This window comes from Dreissena polymorpha, chromosome 6 (genome assembly GCF_020536995.1).
Source record: "Dreissena polymorpha isolate Duluth1 chromosome 6, UMN_Dpol_1.0, whole genome shotgun sequence".
Lineage (NCBI taxonomy): Eukaryota > Metazoa > Mollusca > Bivalvia > Myida > Dreissenidae > Dreissena > Dreissena polymorpha.
In genome coordinates, this window is record NC_068360.1 from 62834575 (window position 1) to 62857884 (window position 23310).

The 23310-nt window shown below is 32.5% G+C and overlaps 1 protein-coding gene and 1 long non-coding RNA gene across 7 annotated transcripts in view; both read left to right on the top strand.

Annotated features, from left to right (window-relative positions):
- The first annotated feature begins 644 nt into the window (after positions 1-644).
- LOC127834577 (uncharacterized) lies at positions 645-9859 on the top strand. Its single transcript, XR_008028007.1, has 8 exons — positions 645-944; positions 1791-1881; positions 2111-2131; positions 7697-7833; positions 8105-8255; positions 8507-8655; positions 8773-8961; positions 9173-9859. It is a non-coding gene; the product is annotated as an uncharacterized LOC127834577 (long non-coding RNA).
- Positions 9860-11167: 1308 nt separating this feature from the next.
- LOC127835298 (uncharacterized) overlaps positions 11168-23310 on the top strand; it is a 35495-nt gene continuing 23352 nt past the window's right edge. The window contains exons 1-3 of one of the 6 annotated variants that reach the window (XM_052361648.1): positions 11168-11791; positions 17106-17229; positions 17405-17422. In XM_052361648.1, coding sequence (XP_052217608.1) covers positions 17120-17229; positions 17405-17422 — 128 coding nt within the window. In that variant the 5' untranslated portion in view covers positions 11168-11791; positions 17106-17119. Of the gene's footprint in view, positions 11792-17105; positions 17230-17404; positions 17423-22637; positions 23261-23310 lie in introns of those variants that run through there. The other 5 variants (XM_052361652.1, XM_052361649.1, XM_052361650.1 and 2 more) reach the window with 5 other exon arrangements.

A 23310-nucleotide genomic window follows, 5' to 3' on the forward strand; every position in this document is an offset into this window, starting at 1 on the left:
TATAATCACTAGTATTTTATCACTCTGTGAGTCGAACAAATATGATTAAAAAAAATGTACTTAATATCAATATAGGCCATGAAAAGACATTCGCTGAAGAGACATGTTGAGTTTTTGAATTAATGAATTTACATGAATGGAAGTTAACCGTTAGTTTTTATATCAATCTTAAATATTTGTTCAATTTAAATCTGTATCGCAAAACGTTAATACAGTTAAATGTTTAGATTAAATTGACGACAGGAAATGTTTATCTTTGTATAATTGTTCTTATATATCTTGCCTGATAACATTATATCTCAAGGCATTAACACATATTTACTGAAAATGGTTGTGTTTCGCTATTTACAGATATGTTTTATCTGTTATGTTTACTTAATATGTATAAACGACACTTGTGTAATGCGCAGCGTATAGTGTTAATAAAGCGCAATACAAATGTTCATTCGTTCGTGTGTTTCTAATTTTTGTAACTTAAATGAAATTGTTAACATATTGCACAAATAGAAATAAAAAACATGTTTGTGACAGATTTTAACATAGATTTGTGTTTTTTGTCATCATTTTAACAGAGTTATAAATCGTAACACAATGCGGAACGCTTAAATAAGTTTCTGAGTGTTGTTGATGTCGCTAATTTTCCACAAATGTTAAAGAAGGGAAACGTGCACTAGACACATGATTGCCGCTTTTTGTGTTTGAAAAATTTAATTAATTGTTGAACACTTGGTATACATTTATTTTGTAATTGTTATATTCACAAATTTTCCAATGTTATTTTCTTTTTGAAGAATGTAAGAAATACAGTGTGAACCATATTTCATGTTTTCCAATATGCATAGTTGCACTGGACTGACAGTATTCCATCACTTTTTACATTTTATTTACAGTACCCAGAAGGGATGCCACAAGTGGCGAAGGTTCGCGATTTCTTGATTTCAAACGTAAGTTCATGTAAGCCTTTGTCTGAACAAATGTCTGGTACTAACATATAAAACTAAACTCGCCTTTTCGAATGTTATATGTCTTACGTTTTACATTTTTGACCGACTTTCAAACTGCGTAGATTTATATTTGAGGTAAATCCCCTCACCACGTTTTTTAAAGTATCTCGTCAAACGTGCCTTATCAATTAGTATTTTTACTCCAAATATTGCAGGTCGCATTTAGTTTTCAAGTTTCAAGAAGGCATTTTTAACCTGTTTTGACCCGGATTGACAAAGTTTTGAAAGGCCAATATATCGTTTGGTGCAAATATTTTGCTTAAATTAAGCATGTATTAAAATGAGGCAATTACACGTATATATGTAGTGCTTAGGAGCTTTTTTATTTCATTGTGTAACCTACTTGTTAAACCCAAATTACATTGTATCTAACCCGGCCGATATATGAATTGGATTTAAGTTCTGACCACGCATAGTGAAGATTTATTTAATACCCTGACCATTCTCATATAAGTTACGATTTATATTAAAGATAATTAAGGTTTACACGATCTAAAATCATGATGCGATACACGTAAGAATATAATGACAAACCGTCATCATGAAGTGTTCTGAATTTTGTCATAATATGCCTTAAAAGCTACACAAAATATTTGATTAAAGCTAAGCATTTTGAAGGATACTTTAAAAGTAAACATAAGATTATTTGTTTAACATATTTTCTTATAAACTTCAAAAAACATTTGATATCATATAAATCACTTCATCCAAAAATGAAAATGTATGGTTTTACCTGATTTGCGCAGTTGATGCCACGTGCGTGCACATGTATTGCTTGAATTGTAGATTAAATGGGTGTGCGGGGCAGTGCTGTTAGTGGTAGTATCGGCGAGTATAATTGTCGCTATCGTTCTTATGTTACAACCAAAACCACAAGGTACTTTTTCTTTGCATGATTAATGTATAATCACATTATTTTATATGCTATTTTGTATCAATTTATGTTTTTTCATTTTCAAAATGAACGCATTTACTAATATGTGCTGCTTTGCAAAAAAATCAATGTATTTTCTATGAAATATTTTAATAAAAAAACTATATTTAATAAATTTGAAATTGAAAACATGTGTTGATTAATAATTCGTGATTTATGTTTTATATTACAGGCGATAATCCCAAGTACACAGGTAGGTCGCACAACCATTTTGCAAGGTTGTAAAATCGACTATGCAAAACATGTATATGTATATACAAATATATAACACAGTATAAAGGTATTTAAAAGCAAGCGCAAATCTATTCTCTAGACAAAATAAACTTAAGTCGTTCTTTAAGAAAATCCATCAGCTCGAAACGATTAGCTCATGCACGTACGGCGCCACCATTAAAATAACCTGGCGACGATTAGTTTAGCTTGAACGCTTCAAAACGATTATGTTTCTCTTGTTTAGAAAATATGTGTTAACTCACAGAACTATAATATTTAGACAAGTTTAAACAACTTATAATGGCAAGAAAAAATGTTTTAACTCCTCAATGATTCTTACCTGGGACCTCTACCAATAAACGCGAACTTGCTACCACTGCAACACCCATTCAATGTTTTTAGAGCGTATATTAAATGCTATGCTAATAATACACGCATTTTATAAATTCGTGGCTTAATTGCTATAGTGCTCTATCTCCATTTTTTCAAAAATGAGTTTTTTTTATATCGCTGTGTTCGTGAGAACGAGATCTTCAATATGACGTAATCGGGTGAATGCTGTACTGCACCATCTCCGGGACTTAGAGAAAAGTAGAATTCACGCTTAGATTAGCCAATCAATTGCCAGAATATACACCACGTGACTGAGTTTCATTTGAGACGCGCAATGATCCATCTTCATGACGTTCAATGAATAAATATCCAGATCCGTAACCGATAAAATGCTCTTTGTCCCGATAGAGCAGTTCAGCATTAACGATTTTTTTTTAACCAGAATGTTCTATCTCCATACATAAAATTGCAAATAACATTTACATATAATTTACTTAAGTTAATATTTAATGATATTCATATTCTCCGTTTGCTGATATACACTAAAAAAATTTCCACATACGTGCATAAATAAGTGAAAATAAAGGTAAAACCTTTAAATGCGTTTTTTTTCCAAAAAATGAAAATGGCAGTTAGAGCACTATAGCAATCAAGCGACGAATTATCAACGAAAAGCATGAACAGTTGAAGTACTTTATTGCCGTGTCAGGCTTGATTTTATCTGTAATAAAATAAGCATCGTCAATGTGACATTAATAGGTGTATCTTACCTTGTATCTTCTTCTAATATTTACTTTGTTGAAGTTAACCGAGAGGACTAGCAGACAATGCACTGTAGCTTTGCAACTAGGCATTGAAGCTGGTAATCTCGGTCCTAAATGCACTCAATAACCCCTTTACCTTTTATCCATTCCCGCATATTGCACTTGCATTTGTTGTTATACACGAATCCCTTACTGTGAAGAAATGAATTCAGTCATGTCTCTAGTAAGTAACTTGTAACAATTACATTTATAAGGTTTTATCATCATTCCGTGTTTTAATGTTAGAAATTCGTTCATCACGTAAATTATCTAAGGAATCCATGTTGTGTAACTATGTGATGAAGTCAGCGTTCGATTCTCCGTCATTTTGTATCTATGGCCGTTTTTTGGCCGATTTAGGGCCGGTCTGAGGCCGTTTCTTGGCCGGTGGCCGATTTATGGCCGCGGCCAATTTTCGGCCACATTTCGACCAGTTTTCGGCCACATTTCGGCCAAACTTCGAACGTTTTGAGGATTTTCTATTCATTCTTGGTTTTCTCACTGGGTAGTCAGCATCACGCCATCATGCTCCCAGATAATGTAAATTTTTAATCTATTTTCGTAACAAGTTTAAAATAACAAGTAATTAAAACACATTGGGAATAAACATGAATCCATTAGTTAACACTTTTTCCACGAAATCTTTATTATTATCGACTTTGTAACGAAAACTTAGCGGTAAATCTCTTAGGATATTTTAAAATGCACATTGAATATTCTGACCGTGTGTGAATATGTGGTCCGTATACATACCGTCTTTTCCTTTTTCGTTTAACATTTGAAACAACGAAACACGAAAATCAACGCATAAAAGTTCATATTTCGATTTTCTAATAACCGAAACTTAAACAAAATACGAAAACAAAATTAACTTCTTTATATCGTTTTTCGTTGTACTTGTTATAAAACAAAAAACGAAATTGATTCCCTGTTCATATTTCGTTTCAAATCATATAACAAAAATAAATGTTTGAAAATTGGAACGGATTGTTTGATCCCTTTTAACGTTCTTAGTTTGAAAGAACGGTATACGAAAAACGAAAAACGAGTGTCGTTTGCGGGATGTGCTGCTGTCTTGGGGAGGTAACTCATTAGTGGCTTTTTGCGCGTATTTTTCTCCCTTATATAAGACTTCATCACTTATTTCCATCAGCATGGCTTCCTACGTGCTTTTTTCGTGGAGGTAAAGACATGCCCGTAAGGGACAGAGACGCGGATATTTTCAGTTGTTTTTCCAGGTAATGTTTTTTTTCCAATTTGAAATGATCATTATCTTGACATCGAAAGGTTTTCCAACGTACCGGTATTTCATGCCGATCCAGCCGATTAGATAGGGCTATAATTAGCCTCTTATGACACTTCTTGTTCTTTGCCTCTATGCTATGTAAATTCAGTACTTATTTTACAAAAAAACAACTCGTTTTAATCCTATTATCATGGGGGGGGGTCCTTACATTTTAAGAGCTGCAATACCCCGTCCCCTGAGTCCCGTATTCCTATTTTTATTACCCGTTAGACCCGCATGATATGTTAAAGACACAATAATCGGCGGCGGCTGTTAAAATGTCAATATGTTTAAGTTTTAACGTCACCTTACATAATAGAATGTCAAAGTTGTATTAGTTCAGCCACTATTGAAAGGAAGAACAGGACGAAAGGAGAATAAATATATAAAAAATGTTTTAATCTTATGGAACGGTAAAGTGCAAGGTGTCTAATATATCATTTCCAATTCGTTCGATTAATAACAAATACATGTTGCATTTAACAACTGCATTGTGATATGTCTAGTGATTTTAGCTCTAAAACAAGAGTTATAACCAAACACCGTATATGAAACCGCTTTGCGCTTGAAGAAAATGAAATTAACTTAAATATAATTAATAAATGTACCAATTTAATAACTTATTAAACAAAATGTTTAATGTTCCTGAAAGAGCGCCCAAGAGTAAGTTAATGCTAACAAGATATATACATTCCAATGATATTATAACGCTGCTTAATCTTTTTTCCTTTAAACGTTACGTTACTTAAAGAAGGCGAATATCATGCGTCACGCCTATAGAATCTACTTGCACTCGTTGAAATGTTCCGTTTATGACCTCGGTTGTGTCCTCAAACGAAACTCGAATGCCATTATAGAAAAGTGTTTACATTTGTAACAATACGTGTATGATTTGCTGAGTCAATGGTATATATGAGGAGCGCGCCATCAAGCGTTCGCTTGCATGATCTGTTAAAGTACATTTATTAGTCGAAAAGTGTATTATTTTATTCGTTTTATACACATCCAGTTCATTTTAACAGTCCTTCACATATTGGACAAAATCTGTACACCAAACAAAAACGTTATTAACAATAAATAAATAAATTTGAAGCAACGTCAGAGTTGTAAAATTAAATCCATTGACATAATGTTCTTTACTTAGCGTTGATTTTTCTGTAATTTGAATGATGTGTTCTCGCAAAGAGTTTCAAATAATTTTATAATTGTTATAAGCAAATTTTCTTTATTCTAGAAAGGGAGCACCAAATATAATCATGCTGATAAAATTTAAAAAGAACTCAGTGCGTGAACCGATAGCTTTATAACAACATAAACATTGTTACATTCAGGACCAGTGTCGCACCCTACATTTGCAACGTGTTGCAAATCACTGGTTCGATGCAAGAACTGCATGGACACCTGGGGTGGTATTCCAGAAGCATCTTAAGTTAAATTTTATTTTTATCCTTAATCTGGGAATTTTTCTTAAGTGCTTCATTTCATACTGCAATAGTTAGGCATCGACAACTACATAAAAATAACATCATTATGTCAATCTTATTTGAGGAATACCAAAAAAAACATGCATGTCTTTATTTAGTAAAGAAGTACAAAACATTGTAATTTTGAACTTAAGTGAAAATATTTAAGAAATGACTTAAGATGTTTCTGGAATACGACCCCTGGTATGAGAGCCCACCGCCAGCCAGTTACCCGAAGTGTATGAGCCAGGACGGCACACGACGTGCCATGACAGGGCTTTATAAGGCCGTGCATGCTCTTAGGAATAATTCACCATACTTATTGAATGTACATGTGTATATGTTTAGCAATAATGTGGATTGTTATTTCATTTCTTAAACCGATATGAATATAGAGTAGAAATAATTCGATTGTTGTTTATTACTCGAAGAGAAAGGCTACGCCGAACAAAGATATTTTATTGTGCAATGCTTATTGTAATGCATTTTATACATTAAATCAAATCCAATGACTTGAAACAAAAGCAGGCATTTATATTGGTATCGTTATATAACTTTACTGTTGATCTATTCATTATTCCATTAGACTAGCCAAAAAAAGCTGTGCCAAGACTCGTCTATTCTTCCTCTATAATACATGTAATAGTGAACATTTTATTATTCAAAATAATAGTTTCAAAGGGAGGAAACTGCGCACTAAGATTAATCATGAATTATCATCCAAATAAAGCTGCGCAGCGCCCCTCTTTTTTCGTTTTCCGTGTATCGTTTTATCAAATCAAGAACGATAAATGAGAGCAGGCGCTTTGTTTCAATTTTCAAATATTGAATTTTTTGTAATTTAAATTGAAACGAAATAGGAATAGACATACACGTTTCGTGTTTTGTTTTGTAATTAGTAAAACGAAAAACGATATAAACAAGTCGATTTGTTCTTTGTTTTTTTGTATTTGTTTCGGTTATAAGAAATTCGGAATATGAACTAATATGCGTTTATTTTCGTGTTTCGTGTTGTCGAATGCAAAACGAAAAACTAATAGACGGTATGTACACGGACCATATGTCTACGTCATCACTGTGACGCGTAAGCTATGAATTAATTTTAATTTCGGAGAATTGAACGCACTTTACTACTTTAAAGCTACAGTTGCTCGTTTTAATGCTAATGCGTTATTGTGGATATTTGCATTCCAACCGTATGAAATAAAGTTGATCAATCGGATTCGTCGTCGTGGTTTATTGAAACATTGTTGCCTAACTTTATTACGCTACCTATGTCCAGAGCTAGGCCCCAACACAGTCATTGTTATTTTAGCGATGATTATGCGTACAAGCACCGAGATATTTCTGACATGTTTTTATGTCAAGTGTGTTACTTTAAATTTTTGAATAGTATGTACATATTTGTTTGTTTAAATCTAAGAATTTCTTATTTACTGTAATTTTACCAAAACTGTCAACATGTCCCTTTAAAACATATACTTGTAGACTAGTACACTTAAATGTTAACGTGTCTAATAACATATGTAAAACGTGTACACATGCACAGAGATAATGCTAAAGCTTGGATTACTTACCCCCAACCCTGTCGATAAATATTTTTTTACAACACATATAGTTCTATTTGTTACAAACCTTTTTTGTTTTACAAAAATATATAGCCACGTGTGTTCTCGTCGATTACACGATGTGGAAACCGATCCAGACTCGCTGCAAAGTATCAGTACCGGCAGAAATGGAAGCCGATATAAACGTCAGCAAAACGTCATTCTCTCTCAATAGCGGCGAATCGTTACCAGTAAGTGACCTTTGAACATGTCGTGTAGATGCTGGTTGATTATGCATTTGTGTCATTTTAAGTAATTCTTTTTTAAATGTATAATCGATGCCTATTCTCTTTATGCTAGTGACAACAACACAGTGATTTCTTAATATTCTAACAAAAGTGATACAATTGCGGCTGATCAGTTTACATTTGTGACTAACAGTTTTAATTAAAAATGAATTTGTACGCAACGGTTACGAACTAAATATTATAATACAACCAAGTTCCATCATTTCGATCTCAGGTCAACTGCTCCTATCAAGATATGGATAGGGTAATAACTTGCCAGGGGCCGCATGTAACCTGTCAGATCCGCGGGACTCTCTCAATCGCATTCTTTGACAATGATGGAAAACCTGTGCTGGACAAAACACTATTAAATTAAGGTTCACCCAGTAAGTATGCCTATTTCATTATTTTGTGTTTCCTGACATGTTTGATATAAATATTACATTGGAGCATTCACTGCACATGCTAAATTATCCATTATGCATATAAGATCTGCTCGCGATTAAATGGTGTAGGAAAATGTATTCTGATAACATAATGTATCATAATTATAAGTTTAGTTTGCATAACAATTAATCATTAATGAGAAAAATGAATCCAGTAAGCATAATAACATTTTTCACTTTTTAAAATTTAGTTCCTTCCTTGGTGACAAGTGTGGTTCAAGTTTTTAGCCTGTTGGTAAAAATTTGACTTCAAATTTCAACTTTACGTGTTACTTGACGTCTTCATGCGATACCTATACCATGGCTCTTTACGTCGGTGGAAGTCTACATCTTACTGAAGGTTAATATAACAAGTTGGTACCTTTTAATATAAAGTGAACGATTATAGTATTACATGTAATTTATAACACGTTTAAATGAATAGTCCACCATATAAAGAAATATTTAACTCTATTAGAGGACGCACTTCTTTGCATCAACACATCGATGACAGATGATGGATACAACAAAAGCTGCGTGTTTAAAGTCGACGAAGATGTGATACGCCAACAACGTAGTATGGACATTTCATGCGCTCTCCTTCAACATGGTGTCCTTCCTAAGCAAGACATGTTTCGACTGCCTATGTGTTCGAATAGATCATCCGGTATGAATGTAAATTATTGCCGTTTTATATTATATTTAATTATGTGTGTATCTTATGGGCATTTAATTGAATTCAAAATTTATCAACACATACTTATTCATTCAAATGCTCTTTTATTAATTGTATAAGTACCATGATTTTAACAAAATTATAACATATTCCCAGTAGGAAATGCATCATGTATACAAAAAATTAACAAACACATTTCCAGATTGCAACTGTTCAGCTGAGCCAAGCTCGTGTGGCTCAATTTGTACACAAGTGGAAAACTGCCTGAGTCAGGACACCGTGTCACGATATCAGAACATTACAACGCGGGATCCTCTCTTATGGCATATCTGCCCAGTTTTATGCACCCCGAAGTGGTGTCGTGATACATTCAATGATGATAAAACTGAGATAGATTCACCGGGAATCCTCAAAGCCATGTGCAAAAACGCATGAAGGGACACAATAAGTTTTCCTAGTCTCTATCACGCAAAGGAACAAAAAATCTCACTCAGGAAATGTGTTTGTCACAAATGTTTATATTATTTTGTTATTTATTTTATCAAAATTTTTCCTATTATTTTTATTGTGTGATATTTAAATGTTTACAGTTTAAGTTATTGTTTTTTTAGGCTGCCAAGTCATATAACATGTGTTCCAATAGGTTGACAACATAATCTATTACAGTGTGTGTATATGTTTATAGTTTACATCAGCATTTCGTAAATGTGTTGTTAAACCTTTGCAGCGAACAAGTTATTGATACACGCGTTTATATATTATATTTACAAATATGAACCAGCCCCTTAAAACCAGATGATTTTATCACATGACATACCCTGTTTACCTTGTTATATTACCATTACATATATGTTTATCTAACACATGTGTAATATACTTTTTAAGCGTTTTCATGGGCTTAGTTTTCGTTTCTTGACCAATCGCATTTTGTTATTTTGCTGAAATGACGTTGCAACGTCAAATGACGTCACGAAATGTAAACAAAATTCGGGAATTATCATTATGTTTGCGTAAATATTTATATAATTTGCTCATTTAAAAGCATGTGATGAAAAAAGATCTGACACTCGTTGTCATATCATACCATATGTTATAAAACTCGTTCAGAAAATTCGTTAGTAAGCTCGCAAATGGCTCGCTTACTAACAAAATTCCTGAACTCGTTTAATAAAATATGGTATGATATGACAACTCGTGCAAGATCACATATGTATTAAGATATGTATATGTTGTTGCACGCAAAAAACACTGAATCAATACACCCTTTTTGTGCCATTTCTTATGCCAATACATAGAACAACAAAATACTTGTTTACGAACAACTTACCTTGGAAAGGATGATAGTTGTTATGTGAAAAGTTGTGTTCATGCCCAGTGTATATAGCGTTGTGCTGTTAAAAACGAATTTGCCATGCACTCTTCCTTTGAAATAGGATATCACAAGGTAGGGAGATATTAGTCGCGTTAAGGGTTTACATAAACAAAATCGCGGAGTCATATCATAAATGGAATTATGATGTGTGGGAAACCAGTGTATTCTATTTACTTGCGACTGACTAATCTTGGTTATTCCATAATTTGCAGGTCGAAGGTTCAGTTTAAATTTATGGCGTGATAGCATGATCTTTTTGTAGCTGACTCAGCGTTTTTCATCGGTTGTGTAATTGAACACGATGTAGATATTCTCTAAGGAAAATGAAATTTTCAAAGGTTCCGTGTTTTTTTTTTCGTAGACATAATAGGGAGCACGTGTTTGGATGACCCTCATCAATAAAAATAGTTAACAATTTCTGATAATATTCTTGGTAAATTAAAATAGTTGTCGTTAATGTAATTCAACGGCGCTAAATATATTAAACAATCACCTCGCAGCAGCAAAACCACAAATATTTGTTATGTAACTTGAGCTGATTTAGTCGTTATCAAAAGCACAATTTTCAAAGAAAATGTTTATTTAATGCAGGTTAAATGAGGAAACGTAAGAAGATGTACTTTCTTAAGTGAATACCCATGTTGGCCGACGTTTCTTAGCGACATCGTTTCTATCAACACTTGTTGTTGTTTAGAGTTTAACAACTTGCGAGCGCTATTTATGAGCAAAATTCGTCATGAAGATATTACGTTGTTTATGAAATGATCACAAAATGCCTGATCATTTATATCATGTAAACCAGTTTATTATATATCACTATTTAGCAGTCGAGTTTTATTGACGAATAGCCGATTGATTTACGCATACATGTGTTGTGTAGTTTAAATAGTATGTATTGCAAAGACGCGATTCGAGTGGAAATATCCGTTTCTTCCCATCGTGGTCATTTAAATGGCATCTCTAAATGCAGTTTCCTTACAATAAAAAATATTCCTAACTTTTTCCATGGCCCTATTTATAGAAACAAAAAATGGAATTACGTGGTGAAATATCTGAATATAAAAATGGGATACCGGACATTCTTATCTACACAGATAATACTTATTAAAGTCACGTGATCCTGCACCCTGTTAATAGTATGGAAATTTATTGAGGAAACTACGAACAATTCGCAATAGCTCGGGACCATTTTGTTAGTGTAATTACGGTGTACGTATGTGGACGCATGCTTCTTACTAAATACGATATTAACAATTTTCAGAGGCTAACGATCCAATCAAGCAATGAGGACTCAGTAAGACTGAGGACAAAAGGAAATATCAATCGATGTTATTTAAAGCTGTACGAAATGTACGGTTTAATTTTACAAGAGTAAAACATTATATGTGCGTTAATGTCGTGATTCCATGGTAGTGATTCGAAATGGGTTGCGATTTTATTAAAAAAATGGTGAGTATGTTGTAAAATAATGTATCGTAGATATATGTGTATGGAAAGGTAGAAATCACGTTATTAAGTAAGTTTTTTCAGTAAAAAAATGGACTTTCTCATCAACATTTAACATTATGATTCAATAAATTAATAATTGTAAAGTGGTTCGCATTTTGAAATAGATAAACAAATCAAACAAATTCCCTCTATTTCAATATATTATATATTAAATGTATTTTTCGTGTTATGAACGATGACATATGACATACTTTTGAGACCTATAGACTTATATATATATATATATATATATATATATATATATATATATATATATATATATAAGACCTTATTGTGACATTTGATTGCATTACCTCCTCTTCACCCCCTCATAGTAATTAAAAGGTGCCTAGAACGCGGGGTTGTATACAGACCCCGTTTTTTATATTGACCTCGTAAGTATAGTCTGAAAACTACCGAGACAGCGTAACATATATATATATATATATATATAACGACCAGTTCCATAATTATCTTAAAAATAACAAGACTCATTTCGGTATATTTCATGATTTTATGTAATAGGTATTATAACATAAGTATTACGACTAGTAATGAATTTGGTCGAAAAAAATAAACTTCTTTTTTATATACCGCCATATTGTTCATGCAAATTTAGCAACATATATAAAGAAGCAGACACGTTTCATTCATTAAAGGTGTACGTTATCAACTTTGCGTTTAAATATCTTCATAGATCCGTCTCTGAAAATTTGTTTCGGATGCTTAAGTTATCTTGGAGATTGTTAAAATTGTACATCGGATTATTTTTATACATATAATCTAACGCATTGTAGAAGATATACCTAACTTATAATAATATAATGATGTTCTCTTAACATGATTTATTTGAAATCATATGTTATTGGTATATTTTAAACGAGGGATAAAGACTTTCGTAACTTGTTTGTTTATATTTCGCTAAAATATAATACAAATTGATGTTTTCCATATGAAATAAGTTCAAATATTTCGGCAGAATAAACCATTAAATTCATTTAAACAACAATGTGTTTGTTTTTCGTTTTGCACTTCAAATCGTAAAATGAATACTTTAGGATTGATCAATCGAGTATGCACGAATAAGACAAAATGGCATTTCGTTTCGTGCCTTATCTATCACTAATTAATTTAAATCATAAACATACATAATCGCGTCATACACACTTTAAATTCTTACAAATATCTGAACTCAGAATAAATTACATGCGGTTTACTAGTTTGAAGTTTATTAGTTTATTTAAGTATCATCCATAATTCGTCATAAGAATTATAACAATCAAAGCTGCAAAGCATGTGTGAATGTGACCATGCTTAGCGAATTATAAGAGACTATATATCACAATCTCATAAAGACTGACTTAAAATACAACATAACATAATATATTACACATATCATACTAAAATGTATCTATTACAAGTTTAATATTTATTATGTGAAATGTAAAACTATACTTATATATTTACATATTTAAAACTTAATAACTAACTTATTAATTTCTTCTTATCAAGACATTTAGGTATTTGTGTTAAAAGGTATTGAAACATTACATTAAGAGTTGATGTTTTCAGCTATTTTACCAACTATAGTCCGGTAAACAAAGCAGTATAAACGATATAATATTGTATCCTCTTTAATCAGATATGAAAAGTATAGATGAGTACAACTTTTCAGATATATATCAGGTATTTTACCAACTATTGTCCGGTAAACAAAGCAGTATAACTATATAATATTGTATCCTCCCTAATCAGATATGAACAGTAAAGATGAGCAGAACTTTTCAGATATATCATAAAACTTATCATTATTATAAAAAAAAATACAAGCAACATATAAATTAAAATATGTGATTCAGTTTAAAGATCTACTGTACAGAATATTATATCCTTTTTTCAGGACATAACAGCAGGCTTTTGCCAAAGTTTTTGTCATATCCTGACGGGTGAACAAAAACTTAGGTTTATCTTCTTCACACATAATTGAGAAGTTAACATCAATCTGCTTGGCTTTATTAATTTATATGTTTCTATCATATTCATAAGTAGGACATTATAACAATACATGTGCTTCAGATTTTACATAAGATAAAAGAAGGGCTAATCCACATCTGAATTTTGCTAATGCGGATCTATGTGGAAATAACATATTCAATATGTTTCTACAGCATATTCATTTCAAAAAGTTCTATAGGTTCTTAGCGTATTTCTGCATTGCCCATGTAGACTATTTACTCTATTAAGGCTAGTATTCCATATACTCAGATGGTTATCAATAATAGCTGAGGGAATATCTTCTAACATTCTATTTCTAGAGAACGGTAAATGAGTATATTCGCTTAAATGATTCTTATTAATAAATTCACAGACATCAAATGGAACATTTTTGCATCTGTGTTTGCCTTTATCATGAGCCCAGTCAAGTATCTCCTTATTTGTTCTACAATTGCTATATGTTAAACAACGATACCACTGATTTCATATACTTTTCCATTGTTCAGTGTAAATAGGTTTCCATCCCATATCACATTGAACAGATACAATTGGCGTATATTTGCCGGTTCCGAGGAAAAATCTCATTGCGCGCTATGGCTTGCATAAACACACGAGTGTTCTTTAGTTCCCCAAATGGAGGCTCCATATGATATAATTGGTACAACACGGGAGAAATACAATTTAGTATAAATATCATAAGGCAAATCACCACTGTTTTTGAACGTTGCAATAAGAAGTCTCAAGGCGCGACCGGCACTTTGCGAGACATATTTTGCTGTTAAATCATGATCAAGGTATTCTGTTAACATGCTTCCGAATGAAAAATATTTATGTTACCATAAGTAAAAACAAATTCTGGTCGTTCTGTATATTACTTTGTCAATATGAAAAGGCTGTTTTAAACATTTGCAAACACGTTTAAGTTTTGGTGTGGCATCCAATTAATAAATAACCCTTTAAAGGGGACATTGAATTTACGAACCAAACTGTCCTATGAACTATAGACTTTGGCGGATTTACAAAATTATTATATCAGAAGCCTTGCTTTACTAGTTACTTAGTTAGTGAAAGATAACGTTGATGGAAATAAAAAAAATATATAAAGTTCTAACGTATAATTTACATGACTAAATAGTAAATTTCACGAACACCGACCCTATAGTTAGCCGACCTTATTTTATGTGTATTTCTGATTTAATATTTCATCAGTTTTGCTATATTCATTATTATTCACTAAATTAATGTTTAAATATAAACAAAGAATACTGAATTTAATTTTGGCGTTATTTGTCTATAAATATGCTCATTGAACAGGGAAATAATTTGTGTACAGTAAAACGTTAAAGAAAAAACAAGAACCAACCTACCAGAGATTTTAGTGGAAATAGACAGCATATGTTTTGTTTGGCCTTAAATACTGCTGGTTGCTTATCTAGGCGATACAGGTTCACGCACCTCGGACCTGATATAATGATATCTTAACGAATATTTACTTAGTATTCTTGTTTCGTTATTTACTGAAGTTTGACAGTCCATGTTACTGTACTAATTTACAATTTTGAACACTTGTGCTAACTTCCGCATTGCATAGAATATACTATTAATTTATATTAGTTCACGTAGTTCTACTGCAACGTCTTCAATGAAACTTTTTTTTTATTTGTAAGAAATGCATGTACTAGAACAATTTCAATGTAGCAGTTTTTAAATTTTTATCGGAAAGCCGGCCATTGGAAACCGACAGGCAGTGCCGTATTGTTAAAGAGTTGCTTTAATTGGTAAAGACGTATATCGTATAGCGTGAGTTTATTTCTGTAAAAGGTTTGACTACAGAGAAGTTTCTTAAAAGTGTACCAATTTATATCGCAGCAGTCTACTGAAGGCATACTCTTACGGTACATATATGAACTGCGCTCTGTGAAAAGGGGGTTTAAGGCATTTGCCTTAAGTGTCGTCCCAGATTAGCCTGTGCAGTCCGCACAGGCTAACCACGGAAACCACTTTCCGCCTTATTTTTATTTTTGCAATAAAGAGACTTTCTTTAAACGGAAAATATCATAAAGCGGAAATTGTCGTCCCTGATCATCCTGCACGGACTACACATGCTAATCTGGGATGACACTTAAAGGACATGCATTAAACCCCTTTTTCACAGAGCACGGCCCATATATTTCTTTTAGTGCTTAGAATGCTGGCAAGGGTGGACTAACAATCGTTAAAACGTACGTACGCAGAATGATGTGTTCATTTTTTCTGAGCAGAAATTCGTATACAGTATAGTCGCTTTTTCAAATTTAAATGTAATTTTCAAATTTAAATTGTGACAAGAGTTGTAACAAAGTTTTTTTTATAATTTATTTGTTTCCATTAAATATGTTGGCTAGTGTGTTAAATGTTGTTTTTATATTTGGTTCCTGCGCTCTAGTTATCAACTACATAGTTAAACACAAAGTCAAATTTTCATTAAGACACATGTTTGACTTGAAAATGGGTAATTTAAACGAGAGAGCTGGATTGCTAACTAGCTTTTAATTCAGTTTGACCTAAATATCGAGCTTTTGATATCGTGTTTGATAACATAAAGTGTTATAGAAATTGGTCATTAAATACCATCTCTAGAGTCGCAAAAAGCTTTTTTGTTTAATTCGACATAGTTGTCTAGTTGTTGACACCAGCTCACCCGTTGTTGAATAGGAGGAAAATCGTTATGAGAAAGTTTCTTACTAAGTTTTCTGTGGATTGGGTAATGAATGTGAATTCCAGAGTGCTAAAAAGCCTTTCTTCATTTAACGTTTTTGAACTTGAGATTTCAGTCGGACAAAAGATCTGACAGTGTACCATACAGTTTGTTGACCACATTCACGTTAACGATTTAAGTTAATTACAGTTTGTATGGTATTATCTTTTAATATCGTTACAAAGCCTCAAACAAACGTCTTTTGATTTTTTCTTACACACATAAAACATAGGTCAGAGCTCAGCGTTTTCTTAAATAAAAAATTCGCAGAAAATTGTAGGATAATTGATAATTAAACAATCGATAATTAACATGCTTTTTCTTCTTTTGAATAAAATCAAAACAAAGATTTTTACTGGGCATTTATAGTATTCAATATCATAAAAACAATGCTGTTTTGTGCATATTGTACCTAGCTTGGTTGTTGAAATTGACACAAATTACCCAACATTTTAGAACAGAGACTTAAGAAGCTAACTGTTTGATAGACCACCGATATGCTGAAAGTACGTAAGTCAACATGAATGTGTGATTGCATTTTAGATTGCCAAGAAAAGATGCCGCGTTGCGTTGATAGTTTGTCTCATCATTGCCGTCGTGATCGTGATCACTGTCGTGCTCGCTGTCATGTTCGCTGTCGTGCTTCCGGGCAAATCCAAAACGAAAGGTGTGTCCGTTTTGTTTTTTCTTTTAATTAATCATGACTTAAACATGTTCTTTGTAACAATCGATGCTTTATTTTATAGAATTTATCATTAACAAACCATATGAATACATTTTAAATGAAATTAATTACGATTAAAAATGTAAAGTTATAATCATTGATTTTATTTTATTTACAGACGATTCCAAGTGCACAGGTATTTTGCAAAAAGTTACACTTTCAAAGTGTCAATTTAAGAATCTGTTTTCAAAGAAAAAAACACATAAAATATAAGCATATGCCATACTGCTACTGACAGACTATAAAATTACATTTATTATTGGTTTTGTTTGTAAAAATTACCTATCAAAACATTAAGTCAAATTGATTAACTTTTTGCTTTTGTTTAAAATGTTCGAAAATTGAGTCCATTTATTATAAAAAGTCCGTCTACCGCAAATGTGAAATCGCCGGTAGAAATTTGAATAAATGAACATGGAAATAATTAAAATGTATTGTATTTATTTGCAAACACCGGAGAAATTAAATGTAAAGGGTTTCGTTAAACAAAAAGGTTATTTGAAAATGTGTGATATATCTTTAAATAACATACTTTCATTTGTCTATGCAGTAATCGGCAAACGCCACTATACGACATATCCTCGGAAATTCGGGTTTTCCCTGCTTATAGGTTTGGTCTCAAAATAACACAACACTATTCATTCTAGGTTTCGCATTTTGAATGAGGGACTTTTATGATATGTTGTGTGTTCCCGAGCACATTATAGTCTGGGGATAATATTTCGATGATACTTTGCCTTATTTTCCGTTTTTACATTGTTTTAACCTGTGCAACTTAAATGTTCATTTAGTAATACAGTTCGATTTTTATAATTTGCTGTACATTTGATCACTAAGTGTTGGGTTATGAATAACTGGAAAATGATACATCATGTACATCATAATATTTTCATTTGCAAATGACCAATCAAAATGCTGTGAAGGCTAATTAAATGATCTATTAAAAATTAAACTAATCTCATAACCATATGAAATACAGTTAATCGCATGGTGACAAGTGTGGTGCAAGTCTTTGAGCAAGATGGCATGGATCGAACGTCAAACTTCAACTTTACTTGTGCTTTGACGTCATCGTGCGATACGGTTACCATGGCTCTTTTTGTCGCCGGTAATCGATATCTCACTGAAGGTAAACATTGAAACTCGGCTTTTTTACAAACATTAACTATTTCTATTAGCACAGTGGACAGTTATACATAATTATAAAACTTTCAAATGCCTTTTTAATCGTTTAAATTAATCGTATTCTCCAGAGAACGCAACAGTTTGCATCAGCACATCTCTGACAGACGGAGGATATAACAAGAGTTGCGTATTCGAAATTGGCGAGAGTGTAATACGCAATCAGCATAGTATGGACATTTCATGCGCTCTCCTTCAAGATGGCGGCGTTGCTAAGCAAGAACAGTTTCTTTTGCCACGATGTTCTGATAGATCATCCGGTATGCATCAGGCCATTGCCTTTTCATAACATATTTGATTGAGTATGTATTGAATGAACATTAATTGAGTGCAGAATGTGAAATCAAATTTTACTATGGACATCATCTTTTATACATAAATTTAACAACATGATATTTACAAAAAAATAATTTATTGACACAAAAATGATTATATATACATTATACAAAAATAATGATATGAACAAAATTATCATGTGTTACAAACTAAGTACGCATACACTTTAGAATAACATTTATATTAAGAATCACATTTGCAGACTGCAACTGTTCAACTAAGACAACTTCTTGTGACGAAATTTGTTCAAAAGTCGTTACCTGCCTAAAAGAGGACCCCGCGTCAAGATATCAGAACATCACCACCGAGCAGTCTCTGACGTGTCCTATTTTGTGCTTCCCAAAGTGGTGTCGCGATAGCGGCGATACATACCACTTTGATAAAACCGTAACAGTGACACCGGAAATTATTCAGGCGATGTGCGCAAACTCCTGAGGTGACACAGTGATTTTTGCATGTTAGATTTTTTTAACAGTTTTTCCGTTTCCCTCATGGCATATAGGTTATTTAGTCAGAAACGTATTTATTTTGTTGTTATTTTTTTTTAATAAATGTATATAATACTATTGTTATATCAAGATATATAAATGAATAATTTATTGTTGTTAAGGCTGAACATTTGTATTGAATATGTTGCAGTACATCTTGGTTTGACAATTTTTTACAATGTTTTCAAATCGTATAGTTCATAAGCTGTTTTAAGCGAAACAGAACAATTCACGTATGTATTTATTATTATAATATTTGTTCAACTGTCAACTAGCAACTTAAATACACGACTGTCTCCTGCATTTCAAAACTTGATGGCGCACACAGAATTAGATAGTTATTCACAGATACTTGACAGGTGTTAATACATATTTGTTTCAAAATGGAATACGTTAGCATTTTACAGTGGATATATTTATACAGTATTGCAACCTCAGAAGTGCTGTATTTGATATCTAACTTGTGTTTGCTGCCGTAGATTTGGCATTGAAAGTACAACTATATATATTTTATCTGGTTGTGCCATTTTTTCGGTGGTAAATTTGTATTTATTAATAACTCACCGCTATCACAATAATTCATGTATGTAGTAAAATTTATTTCAATATCGTCGGTATTATTATAATTATTAAGCGTGGCTATATATGTTATATGATATAACTGTTATATTTGGTGATGTCTGATTTTCTACTGAAGGATATCACTTCTGATCATTTCATTATATGAAACTATCACCTCCTTTCTGGTGAATGTGTCATAGGTGATTTTTAAATAGGCCGTGAATTCTATTCTTAAATATTTGAATGTGAACATGTAAAAGTATGGTTAAAAATCGGCCAAATTCATGTATTTCGTTTGTACAACGATCTCAAACTGGCATCATTGTTTTTACAATACATTTTTATTCCAAATAATATGTTTTAAAAATGCAGTTGTGGTCATTGAAAAACATACCTTACATCGAACAAATTTTTTTTTTAAATTCAAATGTGTGTCATAGTTTTTACATTCCTTTTTTGTAATTACTTTTTTCAACTTCCCAATGCAAATTCTGATATAAAGATAACTCTTTAGCTTCTTCGATTATTAAATTTTAATGATAGGGACAACAGTAACACTCGTATTGATCAACTTATGATCTATGATCTGTCAAGAGCTGTCAATTGTGTAAGCATTATCATTTATTATTATTATTTTCGTTTTATTGTTCAATTTTATTATTATTTTTGTTTCATTGTTCAGTTGTATTATTATTTTCGTTACATTGTTCAGTTTTATTATTTATCTGAAGTGTACTTTATTTCAATTGCAGTAATAAGAACTATAATAGGAAGACACGAAAGATTATAAACTGCACACGTTATGGCTTATCTGATTTGTTAAGTATTCACATAAACACAACGAGGCGTAAATCTAATAAATTGGTAAATAAAACACAAAATTGGCAGTGTACGATTTTCGTCAGAATTTATGCAGGCTTTCAGGCCAAAGTGGCAATGTTTTCAGATAAAGAAACGCGGGCGACTGAAGTTGTGTTAGTACACGTGTACAATTCGACAATTGTACAATTCATGCTTAAAGCGCTTATATGTTGTTTTTTTTAAAATATTACCTTTAATCGACGAGATCCGCCGCTAATGTGGGTGTCAACAGAACTTACATGGTAACGTTATTTACCCCCACTACCCGGAACTACAGAATAATAGTATAAGCACTTTGGTATGAATTATCGATATTTCTAGATAGTGAAGCTGTGGTCCGAACGATTGACTGTCGAATATATACATACATATATATATTTCTTTTAAATTTATTTTGACCTTGCAGTCAAGGATAACCCATGAAAGTGCAAGCACTTATTTCCATTATGGTCCTTTGGTTTTTGCTGAAGAGACGGCATGCAGAAGAGACAGTATTGAGATACAAGGATCCGGGTGCGATACCCTAGCTCTTTGCGAATAGATCCATTTGTTCTTTAACGTGCTCAGTGTATAGCACCGATAAACCTGGGTTTCATACCAGTACATCTCTAGTTTGGTGGGAAACACTTGAAACATTTCTGAAATTTCCAGTGCCCCGGCCAGGAATTGAACCGGTTACCTCTGGAATGGTAGACCAGAGTGTTACCACTCGACTACCGCACCAGCACCGCACCACCAAATAAGTTTAAACATTAGCATCGGTCCTTCCGCGAATTTCATTTGTGCAACGTTCTCAAGCGAACAACATGTTTACAATACTGGTTTATTACAAATGCACTAGATTATAAAGATGCAGGTGTGATTATTAAAAAAACAAATTATATCTGATAATACTATGTTGTAAATTACAATGTGCATTCTCGATTTTAAATTCATTGTGCTTTGTTAATGCACACATAGCAACTTAACTTTGAAATGACAATCTCATATTAAGATAGGCCTTGAGCGACGTCGATTATAAATTGTGAAATATACACACGCTAATAAAACTCTTATAGATCAGTTTTTGATCTGTTATCTATCATGGTCTGGCAGGTATATTTACAAATATTTAAAGCTTATCGATATACGTTGCATTGTGCAGTTTTACCACTTAGGCCAAAAAAAAATTAGGTCCGTTTCCGGTCTCCTCGGAAAAAAAACAGGGTCGGTAGGTAGGTTTTTTTTTGTTTTTTTTTTGTCTTTCGGGCACTAGAATGGAAGACTACTAAAGCTTATAAGAAGAAATACATGTATATATATATATATATATATATATATATATATATATATATATATATATATGCGTTGTTTGCTTGATATTACATCTTATATTGATAAATATATGTATACTATTTGCTTTGTTTGCTTTTTTCCATATTTATTGCAGAATGTATTAATAAAATTTCATACTTTTATATTACAAACTATTCAGTAAATATTGAAAAATGACACATATACATCTACTCAAGTAAAATGTTTGAGATCAGACTGCAATAGTGTTTAACTTTGTTTGTGTTATCTTATGGGTCTGAGATGGAATGTCCACAGAATGTTAGTGATAAAGTTTCTGCCTTTTTGGTGAATACATTGTAAAAATTTAAAAGCCAAAATCGACGTGGCTACTGGTTGCATGGGCGCAGCCATTTTGTCAAATAATAACCGTATTAGCCAATGAAATCGCCGGATTAAGCGCAATAGTCCAAAGTCAAAACGGTGTAAAAGGACACAGGTCAAAACGTTAAAAACAAGTACACAAAAAAATATTTTTTGCGGCACCCCAATAGAAAGTTAAGGGTCGCGCCGATTCGGGAGACACGGTCGGGCGACCGGAAACCGACCTAATTTTTTGTTGGCCTTATTGCACACTATATCATTTGCAGCATTAAGAAATATATTATTAAAATGCACACGTTATGACTAATATGTTGAGCTCAGTTTTCACATAAACCGCCTAACCCGGGTAATAAAATATGTATTGTGTTTACCGTTAATATAAACAAAACGAGGATTAAAACACCTTAAACGGAATACCAGTAATGGATGGCAAACCAATGTGTTCTATTAACGTGCGATCGGAATTACTTCGTTATGCGGAAATCGACGGTTAAATTAAGAGGTCAGGAAAGCCATTTCCTTCTTAAAGCTTGATTTACGCCAGAAATCGGTTAAGTAAAACAATACACTACGACTGTCATTAAGGACACTCTGAAATATATCCAGAGAGGTTCTGGATCATGAGCAGGTGGAATATCGGTGTTCATGTGTTAAGTTCTATTAAATGTTGGATAAACGTTTTAAATTGAATGGATGTGTAACAAATTGCAGAAAATACATACGTTGAATAGCGCTGAGTTCAAATAACAAACTGTTTGGTTCATTTAAGAGGCGTTTTTTTATTCTTTTATCCATCGTGCGTTTAGATACGAGCGGGTGTGTAATTTTAAGGGGGGTAATCACGCGATGATCAAAAGGGAATCAAGATGGTGACATCTATGCCAAAAGAGGTATTTGTTCCGTTTTATATCTTTTATTACTGTTATTTAAATATTTAAGG